At 47.7% G+C, this 13,520-nt stretch overlaps 1 protein-coding gene across 2 annotated transcripts in view; it reads left to right on the top strand.

Annotated features, from left to right (window-relative positions):
* The window catches only part of PLK5 (polo like kinase 5 (inactive)), a 175,512-nt gene that overhangs the window by 142,727 nt on the left and 19,265 nt on the right, over nt 1-13,520 (top strand). For both annotated transcript variants that reach the window (XM_085638420.1, XM_085638421.1), the window contains 5 exons: nt 2,439-2,715; nt 7,139-7,216; nt 12,750-12,909; nt 13,125-13,254; nt 13,375-13,485. In XM_085638420.1, coding sequence (XP_085494546.1) covers nt 2,439-2,715; nt 7,139-7,216; nt 12,750-12,909; nt 13,125-13,254; nt 13,375-13,485 — 756 coding nt within the window. The remainder of the gene's footprint in view (nt 1-2,438; nt 2,716-7,138; nt 7,217-12,749; nt 12,910-13,124; nt 13,255-13,374; nt 13,486-13,520) is intronic.

Raw genomic sequence — 13,520 nt, 5'->3', positions numbered from 1 at the left:
AGAGATGGAGATCAGGGGACGCTGGTCTCCGGCAGAGTCGCAGCTCCACATCAATTTGTTGGAACTCTGAGCAATCCGGTTGGCATTGAAGGCATTTCTTCCCTCTCTCAAGGGGAAGATAGTGCAGGCGTTAACGGACAACACCACTGCCATGAGGTACTGCCACAAGCAGGACGCGGTGGGGTCGTTGCGAGTGGACGTCAGGCCTGCTGTATGCCTTCCCACCCACACCACTCCTGACCAGGCTTATGAAGAAGATCAGGAGCGACCGGGCCCAAGTCATCCTTGTGGCTCCTGACTGGGCGAGGAGAGTCTTGTATCCAGAGCTTCTGAAAATGAGCATCGATCCTCCGATCAGGCACCCCTCCACTAAGATAGTATACACCTGCTGTTGGCAGAAATTTGTATTATACTGTACAGAAAGGTCTATTGTCCCTCTCTCTGCTTCTTCTTCTACTGTTCTTTTGTTCAATCTGACCCTTGCCCAGCAGGGCTCTGCTTTGGGAACTCTCAAGGGTTACCTTTCTCCTCTGTCTGTTTTTTTGCGGCTGCCAGACCAACCCTTTCTCTTTAAGTCTCCTATAGTGAAAAGATTTCTAAAAGGGCTTGCTCACTTGTTTCCACTCACGCCCTTTGTTATACCACAGTGGGACCTTAATTTGGTCCTCACCTACCCGATGTGTGCTCCCTTTGAGCCTTCACACAATTGTCCCCTCCAACTGTTGACCATCAAAACAGCCTTCTTGGTGGCGATTACATCGGCCCGGAGGGTGAGTGAATTGCAGGCGTTATCTTGCTCGCCTCCCTATCTGATGTCTTTTCCAGACAAATTAGTGCTTCGCACCTGGGCTTCCTTTTTGCCGTAAGTTGTGACCCCGTTCCATCTGGGTCAATCCATCACATTGCCCGCCTACTTTGCTCTCCCGCATTTCTCTAAAGAGGAAGAGTGTCTCCACCAACTGGACCCAAAATGAGCGTTGTCGTTCTACCGTGACCGCGCTAAAGAGTTCCAGGTGAACAAGGTAAGAAATCTGCAGCTAAATAGAGTCTCTTCCGGAGAATGCGTTGCCGGAGATGAGTAACTTGTTCTTTTCTGACGTTACTTGATGTGTGCGTCTGTCCCTCCCCCTCACTGTGAATGTCTGGTGAATAGTGTAGGTACACCATCAGGTTACCTTTTCGTGAGTTCTGATTATATGGAGTGGTACCGTGGATGGTAATAATTCCTCCCTGTAGAACCCCTATAGTGAGATTATGTTACTTGTTGGCTCCCATTCATTCCTTGCACAGTGCTTTTATACAAACACACAAAAATAAGTAGCACATGAAACATGTACGTGGATCAGTGGCAAGGTGCAACACATGAACCAACTCACAAACAAACATACCTCAAACTTAACCTTATTCATGGCCGCGTCATCAAACACTCCAAAAGCCAAAAACCTGATCATCTTCTTTGACTCGGACTGGCCATCCACCCCCAGGTTAATGCCGCTGACTCCTCGTTCTCAAACCTTCTCCCTTTCCTTCAGTTTTGAATTGAGCTAACAAGATGCCTGGCCATAGTGACACATAGACTACTGCAGTGTCTGTCCAGAGTCCTCCCATACAAGTAATTACCAATCTTTAAACATTCCCAAAGCAAGCCGCTCATATGTGCCTGAACTTGTGAAGGTTGTACCTTTTCAGATCAGGCCTGGAAACACCCCACTGGCTCCAGGGGGAGGGGGCAGGGGCAAACTCAAAACACCCTGCTTTATCCCCAGGCCTTCTAGATGAAAGGCATGACATGCCACAGAAACTGACCCATTACATTCCCAACAGGAATCGGTGTTCCACCTTGTAACTCCAGATCCCCAAATGCCCATACAAGCGCCTGAAACACAGTGGCCGATCAATGGGAATATTAATACCAAGCTGTGGAAAGCTCTTCTCTCCAAGCAAGAGATGACCCAAATCCTCTCCAAGAACTTCAAGAAATGATTTGCCTGAATCCTTTCTTCCTGGTTTAACAATCCAGAAAGAATGCGGGTTGTAGGTTTGCACCTCCTCCAGCTGGAACCAAACGACCTCATGACTAGGGTATATGGTTCTGTCACTATGATGTCAGAACAATATACTCTATAAAAGTATTGCTGTACAGACACCTCATATAAATAAAGAGACCTCACACCCCACACTGCACCTCACCCAGGGTCCTTCCATCACACGAATCTCACGCTACACCTCACCCATGAAAAGGAATCACACAGACTTCATATTACATCTTACCCAAGGTCGCTCCTTCACACAGACCCCAAGACGTGCCTTTTCTCTAGCAGTTCCCTCATAAATCCCTTCCTGTCGGATTCTCCTCCATGGGCTCGCTCATTCCAGCATCCCTGCCTACCCATGATCCTTACTGTTTGGAGAACTAACCTGTGACCTTTATCATACAGACATCAGTTACAGAGGAAACGCAATTGGATGTGCCTGGGAAATTTCTGAGAGCCCCACGGAATTGTCCTCCCAGAGAAGACACAACCTGCAGCCCAGAGAAGAGAGAAGCCTGTGGTCCAGGGGAGAGAGAGGCCTGTGGTCCAGGGGAGAGGGAGACCATTAGCCAAGATGAGAGTCCAAGAGACACAGAACCCAAGAGTCGAACAGGAGGATCGAGCTGGAAAGATGAGTGGGCCACAGCGAAGCTCCTAATGAAAGGCACATTAAACAAAAGCGGTACGTGTCATCCATGACATTATCTGAGTGAGTTCACTAGCAGACTAGGGAGAATGGATGTGTTATATTTGTTTGGAACAGCTCAGCCACACGCCCGCACGCCTGCAGGTTTGTCACACATCCCCGTGTTGGGCAGCAGAGCAGTCAGTCCCTTTTGACCAAAGCTTGTGTCTCCGGATCCTGGTGTGGCACTGGAGCCACGGAGGGGACTATTTGATCCCGAGCCTTGGATGCAGCTCTGGCAAAGGGCAGGAACTAGACATAACATTTACCTGTGGTTGAGACCTTCATAACTCATATTTTAAAGATGGCGCTGTAGCGAACGGCTTCTTTTGCACCAAGGGGTCCGTCCCACAGCATGGATCCGGGGCTGCAATGTCCGCAGGGTCAAATATGGGGCTGATTCTGGACCAGCCAATGCTCCAGCAAGTTTGTTTAGCACGGGAAGTGATGCTGGAAGGCTCTGCCTCTGGTACGAATGCTGTGCTGGTCAGTGAACACTCAGCTCTGCACCATGGTGCGGGTCGAGCATCAGAAGGCAGCCTTGTGGAGCACCAGCACAGGGATGGGATCCGCAGCTGGTCCTTCTTAGCAGATGTGGCTTTGCACTGTTTCCCGTCTGGTGCAGTGCTGCGAATCAAATCTGGTTACTGTGAAAAATGAGTAAATCTGATCCAAAGTATCAGAAGTTTCGCTTTAAGTACTTCCCGCGGAGTAGCGCTCCTGAACTCTGCACATTTGATCAACTCTACACCATCCCAGTACAAGCCTCTTCAGAACAGGCTCTTCGTGCCCAGGAAATTCAGAAAACTTTGAATAAGTATAAATCTGATGACGGTGACCTGGATCGGGGAGCATTCTTGCCGGTCAAGGACGTTCTTCCAAGATGTAGGTGTCATTTGTGGCCAAGAAGGGATGAATATGTTGATAGCCCCACTCCTCCCAAAGGCTGCCCATCCACTGACAGCTCAACACACAGACTCCGGGGGGCAGGAGTTAAAGGGGGAGCGACATCATCCTTCAGAAGGTAGTAGGAGTGACTCTAGAATTGTGGGCACACTGTAGAACCTCAGGTTTCAGAAGGTGGGACTGCTGCTGCAAAAAAACAAAGACACCGCATCACATGGACAGGGAAAGAAAACAGACTTATGGAAAACAGAAACAGGTACTTTCCACTCTTTCACCCACTGATGCAACGAGGGCTGTTCGGCACGACAAGCGATTCCATCGTAAATGACCCTGAAAAGGGTTGCGCAGGGGGAAGCATCATAGGTACATAGGCAGAGGGTTGAGACCCCTTCGCCAACCTGTTGTATGACAACAGGAACTGTTTTGGATTTGCTCCTTATAGAAGAAACATGTTCTATGTTACGTGTGTGTAGATATATATATATAGAACTACCCAGAGTTCTCTGCTTCTTTTTTGCATAATTTATGAGTCACCCTATGCCTAAAAGGGTATTGTTTTGACTTATGCTGGGTGCGCACTCATGTCTGGACAAAGCTATACCTCTCTGAAGAGCTCTAAGTGGAGTAAATCACTGTGTCAGGGGTTGCTTTTATTCATTTCCGGTTGGTTTGGTTGATATTTTACTAATTCAAAGCTGTAATACTGTGTCTGAAGTGATAACTGGTTATTGTCATTGTACAGCTCAGCTTGGGCAACACTGCGCTAGTTCTGTGCCTAAAGACTTTGCTGTGGAAATGGCAAAAGACTCTGTCCCTTTGTATCTCGGCGTGGATGGCACTGTGCTAATCCTATGCATAAAGACTTTGATATAAAAAGCAGACATTTGAGGTGAGCACATCCAGAGTGTTGCTGGTGTTGAGAGTCCTCTAGACTGGAGCTGCTTTCCACCTAAACTTGAGAACTACCCAGCGTTCTCTGCTTCTTTTTTGCATAATTTATGCATAACTCTATGCCTGAAAGGGTATTTCTTTGACTTATACTGGGTGCTCCCTTGTGTCTGGACAAAGCTATACCTCTCTGAAGTGGTAAACATTGTGTCAGTGGTTGCTTTTACTCATTTCAGGTTGGCTTTGTTGTTATTTTACCAATTCAAAGCTAAAATACTGTCCCTGGAGAAGTAAATGGCTTTGATCATTTTACAGCTCAGCATGGGAAGCACTGTGCTAGTCCTATGCTTTAAGACTTTGCTGTAGAAATGGCAAAAGACTTTGTCCCTTTCTAACCCGGCGTGTTTGGCACTGTACTGATTCTATGCTTAAAGATTTTGATAGCAAACCAGACATTTGAGGTGAGCAGATCTAGTGTCTCACTGGCGTTGAGAGTGCTTTATACAGGAGCTGCTTTGCACCTAAACTTGAGAACTACCCTGAGTTCTCTGATTGTTTTTGTTTCATAATTTATGCATCACTCTGTGCCTGAAAGGGTATTGTTTTGACTTATACAGGGTGCTCCCTTGTGTCTGGACAAAGCTATAGCTCTCTGAAGAGTGAATCACTGTGTTCGGTGTTGCTTTAATTCATTTCAGGTTGGCTTGGCTGCCGTTTTGTCATTCATTACATTTTTCTAGGGGGGGGGGAGCAGAGGATGGCAAAGTGTAACTTGGATATAGGGGGCAGGATAGAGGTATCCTGAACCCTTGTGACTGATGGAGGGATCTGTGAGAAACCCTTCATGAGCAAGAAATCATTTGAAAACCTATGGGGGGCGTGAGAGTCCATGGATCCACCGCAGCCCCCAGCATGCCCCCACCCATGTGAATCTGCAGCAGATCCAGATCCCAATTTTAAAAAATAACCCCCTCACAGACCCACTCACTCACGCAACTACTCACACACCTATACAACCACTCACACACCCAGAACACCACTCACACTCACATACACCCATATAGACACTCATACATCTACTCACACACCTGTGCAACCACTCACACACCCGCTTGCATACCTGTACAGCCACTTGCATACCCACTCAGAGACCCACAAAGCCAGTTACACACACTCACCCACACACCTACTTACACACCTACACAACCACTCACATGCCTGTACAGCCACTGACACACCCACTCAGAGACCTAGAAAACCACTCACGTACTCATACAGCCACTCAAAGGCCCAGAAAACCACTCATACACATTTACACACTCTTACAACCACTCACACACCCACCCAGAGATCCAGAGAACCGCTCACACACCAACTTACAAACCCATACAGTCACTCACACACACAATAACAGACCCACACACCCACTCAGAGACCCACACACACACACACCACACAATCACTCGCACAGCCACTCAAACATCCAGGTTACAGGGATGTTATAGTTGGGAAATATAAAACCTTAGAAATTCTCTGAAAAAACAAGGTGCAGGGACGTTATTCAGATTTTACACACATGAAACCACTGAAATTCCCCACTTATAGTTATCTATAGTAACTATAACTTGTGCCCTCGCCATGCACTGCTATTTACTCCACATATTACATCACTCATGAAATCTTCTATGATGACATTATGGATAATATTACTACATCATTTGTAGCTAAATTATTGATGGGAAAACTGCATGGCGAGGTGCAAGTTATAGTTACTTTGGGGCACGAGTTCTAGTTACTTGAGATACTATTGTCTTCACTACACATCTTTTTTAACCGTTTTTGCCTGGATTCAGTTGCCAGAACAGAGGTAATGTATAGAAGATTTGTGGTTATCCATATCTACAACAATTCTTTTTTTTTTTTTGCAGAGTTTTATATAGCGCGAACGTGACGCGAATCCAATCAGGTATCAGAGCGCTTTCACATAGCACCAGTTGCGTTACATGAGGACACACATTCATTTTTTTTTTGTTAGGCACGGGGAGATTAGGTGATTTGCCCAGAATCACAGTATGTTCGGCGTCATTACCGAGACTCGAACCCAGTTCCCCAGGTCTGAGGCCGAGCGCCCTAGCGGTTAGGCCAACTCCTCTCCCCAATTGTTTCTCTTTTGTTAACCAAGGCCCTCCACCAAAAATGTCAGGTATTTCCAGGGGCTCCATCAAAGACAAAGAATCTACAGTGGGCAGGACAGCCATTGAGGCCAAAGATATGTATCTTTGCCGATCGTTGGTTCTGATGGATGCTTTGTTCCCATGTAGATTCCTTTGTTGCTCTACCAATGGAAACATCTGTGAACTGAAGGAGTTGGAGTAAACAAGGGCAGTTTTGTACTTGGGCATCATAACATCCAGTCATCCTCTTGTAACATACGTGGTGCACCTCTGCAATCTGAAAGCTAAGAAGGTTCTCTGGTCCTAGCCTTTGGGGGGTTTGGGGGCTCTTTCAAAAATGGTGCTCACTCTTCATCAGGACCATCTTCACTGAAGGTGGGTAACCTCTTATAATCTTTACAAATGTCCTTCAGCAGGACGCTCACTTTTCTCTCCCTTCCTCGTCAGAACAGAAGCGGACGGCAGCCTAGGATGCATCGTGGGCTCTGTAGTGAGGGTCCTGAGATGCTGCTTGGAGAACATGCCACAAGGTACGTTATACTTGAACAGCCTCATAATTGAGGCCTAAGTCTACTGTTACCCCTTAGCAAATTTGTATGTGATAGCGAAACATTAGTGCAGGCGTATCCTGTAGAGAACCACCAGTACAGGCGTATCCTGTAGAGAACCATCAGTGCAGGCATATCCTGTAGAGAACCATCAGTACAGGCATATGCTGTAGAGAACCATTAGTACAAGCGTATCCTGTAGCGAACCCTCAGTACAGGCATATCCTGTAGCGAACCATCAGTACAGGCGTATCCTGTAAAGAACCATCAGTACAGGCATATCCTGTAGAGAACCATTAGTACAGGTGTATCACATAGCACCAGGATCCCCTCCCGGGTGATAGTGCATTCTACAAATCGACATAACATAACAACATATAGGGACCAATTAGTACAGGAATATATTATACAGACCCAGAACTACAGTTGTAATGGTGTATGTACTAGAGACCCATTGGGACATGTGTACCGTATAGAGACCCATTGGGACAGGTGTGCCCTAAAGAGACCCATTGGGACAGGCGTGCCCTATAGAGACCCATTGATATAGGCATCCCGTTAGTGACCCTGTAGTACAGGTGTATGTACTAGAGACCCATTGGGACAGGTGTGCCCTATAGAGACCCATTGAGACAGGTGTGCCCTATAGAGACCCATTGGTATAGGCATCCCGTTAGTGACCCTGTAGTACAGGTGTATGTACTAGAGACCCATTGGGACAGGTGTGCCCTATAGAGACCCATTGAGACAGGTGTGCCCCATAGAGACCCATTGGGACAGATGTGCCCTATAGAGACCCATTGGGACAGGTGTGCCCTATAGAGACCCATTGGGACAGGTGTGCCCTATAGAGACCCATTGGTAGAGGCATCCCATTAGTGACCCTGTAGTACAGGTGTATGTACTAGAGACCCATTGGGACAGGTGTGCCCTATAGAGACCCATTGAGACAGGTGTGCCCTATAGAGACCCATTGGTATAGGCATCCCGTTAGTGACCCTGTAGTACAGGTGTATGTACTAGAGACCCATTGGGACAGGTGTGCCCTATAGAGACCCATTGAGACAGGTGTGCCCCATAGAGACCCATTGGTAGAGGCATCCCGTTAGTGACCCTGTAGTACAGGTGTATGTACTAGAGACCCATTGGGACAGGCGTGCCCTATAGAGACCCATTGGGACAGGTGTGCCCTATAGAGACCCATTGGTATAGGCATCCCGTTAGTGACCCTGTAGTACAGGTGTATGTACTAGAGACCCATTGGGACAGGTGTGCCCTATAGAGACCGATTGGGACAGGTGTGCCCTATAGAGACCCATTGGTAGAGGCATCCCGTTAGTGACCCTGTAGTACAGGTGTATGTACTAGAGACACATTGGGACAGGTGTGCCCTATAGAGACCCATTGAGACAGGTGTGCCCTATAGAGACCCATTGGGACAGGTGTGCCCTATAGAGACCCATTGGGACAGGTGTGCCCTATAGAGACCCATTGGTAGAGGCATCCCGTTAGTGACCCTGTAGTACAGGTGTATGTACTAGAGACCCATTGAGACATGTGTGCCCTATAGAGACCCATTGGTAGAGGCATCCCGTTAGTGACCCTGTAGTACAGGTGTATGTACTATAGACCCATTGGGACAGGTGTGCCCTATAGAGACCCATTGAGACAGGTGTGCCCTATAGAGACCCATTGGTATAGGCATCCCGTTAGTGACCCTGTAGTACAGGTGTATGTACTATAGACCCATTGGGACAGGTGTGCCCTATAGAGACCCATTGAGACAGGTGTGCCCTATAGAGACCCATTGGTAGAGGCATCCCGTTAGTGACCCTGTAGTACAGGTGTATGTACTAGAGACCCATTGGGACAGGCGTGCCCTATAGAGACCTATTGGGACAGGTGTGCCCTATAGAGACCCATTGGTATAGGCATCCCGTTAGTGACCTTGTAGTACAGGTGTATGCAGTAGAGACCCATTGGGACAGGTGTGCCCTATAGAGACCCATTGGGACAGGTGTGCCCTATAGCGACCCATTGGTAGAGGCATCCCGTTAGTGACCCTGTAGTACAGGTGTATGTACTAGAGACACATTGGGACAGGTGTGCCCTATAGAGACCCATTGGGACAGGTGTGCCCTATAGAGACCCATTGATATGGGCATCCCGTTAGTGACCCTGTAGTACAGGTGTATGTACTAGAGACCCATTGGGACAGGCGTGCCCTATAGAGACCCATTGGGACAGGTGTGCCCTATAGAGACCCATTGGTATAGGCATCCCGTTAGTGACCCTGTAGTACAGGTGTATGTACTAGAGACCCATTGGGACAGGCGTGTCCTATAGAGACCCATTGGTATAGGCATCCCGTTAGTGACTCGTTAGTACAGGTGTATGTACTAGAGACCCATTGAGACAGGTGTGCCCTATAGAGACGCATTGAGACAGGTGTGCCCTATAGAGACCCATTGGTAGAGGCATCCCGTTAGTGACCCTGTAGTACAGGTGTATCTGGTAGGGAACCCTCAGTTCTGATGTATTGTACCTATGATGAGACCCATGAGTGCAGTTTTACCCTATATTTACCCCTTACTACAGGCGTTTCATAAAGGGACCCATTCATGCTGGCTTATCTTATGGAGACCTATTACTAGAGGTGTATCCTATAGAGACTCATTAGCAAAGGTGTATCCTGTAAAGGCCCCTTAACACAGGTTTACCTAGGTTGTACATGTGTATCCAATAAATACCAATTATTACAGATGTACAGGTGTTTCCTGCAAAGACCGTTTTCTACCACTGTATCACATAAAAACCTAGTAGTCCAGGTGTGTCCTATAGGAATCTGTTAATGCGGGTGTATCATATCGGGACCCCTTAGTGCCGGAGTATGAGGTAGTTGATCCAGGTGCATCCATTAGGAACCCCTTGGTACTGGTATATCATATAGTGAACCCCAAGTACAGGCGTGTCTGACAGGGACCCGCAGGTACACGTGTATCCACCAGGAATCCTTTGGCACAGGTGTATCCATTATAAGCTCCTAGGTTCAAGTGTATCCGATAGAGCCCCCCAGGTGTATAGGTTAGGAATTTCTTTGCACAGGTGTATCATATTGGTACTGGAATGAGACTTTACCTTGAAAAAACAAAAGAGAAGAGGCGTTTGGCAAAGCAGGAACAGTTGGTTTAATTAAATGCTTCAGCCTGGAAACATCTGCAGAAGCGGGTCTGAAGACTGTCTCAGCATACATTCGTTCTGAGCGCCATTATATAGAGTCTTTGGATCATTGTAAAACTATTTAGATCTTGTTTTAGAGAAAGGAATGCAAGCCTAGCCAAGCGGTGTAAATCAGGCCACCTGAGGGTGAATGCAGGTGAGTCTCCACCTTGAGCGGACACAATGAGGGCCAGTGGGTGAAGTGTCCAGAAGTCCGGTATGGGGAACGTGTGATCGCTGCGTGCACTCTGTGTGCTGTGCTCTGATTGACTGAGTGTTCCTAACTTCATGTGGTATCTAACTTTATGGTGTTTTGAGAACGCTCGCCTCTCCAGCCATGTGTGCGTTTTATTGGGGCCAATCTCCTGGGCCCATTGTGATGTTGCTGCCAATCTGTGGGATCATCGGGGTTTTTCCTATTCACATGTTTGTTCGGCTGGTTATGAGCCACTTCATCTGAGATCTGCCAATCAGTAGCCTCAGTTCTAGGTCGCAGGGCCTGCCTGACAAAGTGTTTCTTACTCAGGGTTGATGGAAAGGTCATCTCGGGAGATTTCGACAACAGTGACTGGATCTCGTTTTTTTAATATACATGTTTAGTTGCATAGATTGACTTCAATATTAACAATATATAACCCCCCCCCCATCCTCCCAAATACAGGTGTATCTGATAGAGATCCACAGGTTCGAGGTGTATCCGCTGGGAGCCCCTAGGTTCATATGTATCATATGTCCCCCAGACAGGCGTATCTGACAGGGACCCGCTGGTACAGGTGTATCCATTACCAATACTTTGGCACAGGTGTATCACATATGTGTCACTCCCCTCCCAGTGCAGGTGTATCTGATAGGGACCCGCTGGTATAGGTGTATCCATTACCCATGCTTTGGCACAGGTGTATCAAACATGGGCCCCTCCCCTCCCTGTACATATGTGTCTGATAGAGACCTGGTGGTACAGGGTATCCATTAGAGACCCCTAAGTTCAGGTGTATCACATAGGCAGCCCCTCGTACAAGTATATCTGACAGGGACCCGCTAGCACAGGTGTATCACATATGAGCCGCTCCCCTCCCAGTACAGATGTATCTGACAGGGAACCGCTGGTATAGGTGTATCACGTATGGGCCGCTCCCCTCCCAGTACAGATGTACCTGACAGGGACCCGCTGGTATAGGTGTATTACATATGGGCCCCTCCCCTCCCTGTACATATGTGTCTGATAGAGACCTGGTGGTATAGGGTCTCCATTAGACACCCCTAAGTTCAGGTGTGTCATATAGGCAGCACCTCGTACAAGTATATCTGACAGGGGCCCGCTGGCACAGGTCTAGCCATTAGCAACCCTTTGGTACGGGTGAAGCGTATAGAGACGGACTAGTACAGGCATATCTGATAAATACCCACTGGTAGAAGGGTACATATTTTTCCACTGTTGTATCATATAATGTCCCCTTAGGACAGGCGTAGCTTACTAGGACCCATTAGCACCAGCATAGCCAATAGGACCTATGAGCACAGATGTATGTTACAGAGACTCGTTAATTCAGCTTTGTTTAAGAATCTCTTTAGTGCATGTTTATGCTAATGGAACCCGTAGTACAGGTTGAGCTCACTGCGCCCCATGAATGCAGGTTTGTCCTGGTAGACCCTTTTCTTCCAGGATCATCCACAAATGCTAAGTGGCCCTGTATGAGTTATGCTCTACAGAAAAAAATGAAAACAAATAAAGAATTCCACAGAGCCCAACAAGCACCCGTGTATCCCGAGGAGGCTCTTTCATGCAGGCTCATCCAGAGACCCGTGTATCCCGAGGAGGCTCTTTCATGCAGGTTCATCCAGAGCTGACCTTTAAAGGCCGGCGTCCCATAGAGGTGGCCTGGTGCAGGCATAGCTTTCAGAGGACTCTCGGTATTGGTGCATCTTAAAGAGACCTCTTACAGTGTCGGTTGATTCACTTGGTTCAACTGTGTGACCCTGTAGTGTAGCTTTACCCTGTATAAATCCCTTGGAGCTGGTTTATTCTATAAATGTTCCCCTTCATTCAAGTGTACCCTACAGGAACCCCTATATAGTTAGTTATCTTATAGTAATCTCTTAATATTTCTCTTCTTAGAAGCCTTTAATGAACGCTTTTCCTATTAAGACCATTAGGCACTCGTATCCTGTCCATGTCTTACAGCAGTTTTAGCCTATATAACCTCTTGTGCCTGCTTATCCTATGCATTCCTCGGTGCAGCTTTGTCCTGTATTGTCCGTTAATAATGCTGACATCCTACACCCATTCATCTTTCAGCGAACCAGGAGCCCCAGCTCCTCACAGACCGGCCCATCCTATGGGTTACCAAATGGGTGGACTACTCCAACAAGTACGGCTTTGGTTACCAGTTGTCGGACATGTGCACCGGTGTTCTCCTCCGCGATGGCACACACATTGCGCTCTACCCACACATGCAGTAAGTGTCCCTTTGCCCCCTTGAGCTGCTACCCCTACATTGCCTTCATCGTCATCAAGCTTGTGGCAGCACGGGTTTGTATTACAGTCTCCCTGACACTTGCCCAACCCACCATCACATGATGCTACCTGAAGATACTTGTGCAGCGCTGCTCGTCTTTCGCATTTTCCTGACTGTGAGAGCAATCTCCCCGATGCTCTTCTTTTTCCTTGCAGGAAAATCTGCTATTCCACGGGAAGATATGGAAGTATCTTGTTTCCCAGGAAGTCCTACCCCAGCCCGCTAGCTGTGAAGATTGGAATACTAAACTTCTTCTCCCAGTACATGGACCGGCGCCTCCTGGAGGTGAGTAGGTGAAGGTTTGATTAGGTGACCAAGATCTGAGGGTGGGTTAGGCGGCAAGATCGGAAATATATTTCAGGAGGTAATTAACAAAGTGTCCATTCTTTTCTCTGGTGACCCCAGGGCGGAGACCTGCACACCACCCCTGGCATTGCTGCCATAAACCTGTGTCTCCTACATTTCATGAAGTCTGACCAGGCGCTGCTGATGGTGTTCAGTAATGGGACTGTACAGGTAGGACACCTTTCATACCGTGTACCCAACCTCAT

This window comes from Triturus cristatus, chromosome 12 (assembly GCF_964204655.1).
Source record: "Triturus cristatus chromosome 12, aTriCri1.1, whole genome shotgun sequence".
Taxonomy (NCBI): Eukaryota; Metazoa; Chordata; class Amphibia; order Caudata; family Salamandridae; genus Triturus; species Triturus cristatus.
Note: the sequence above shows the minus strand (reverse complement) of the source record. Positions and strands in the feature narration are given on the sequence as shown.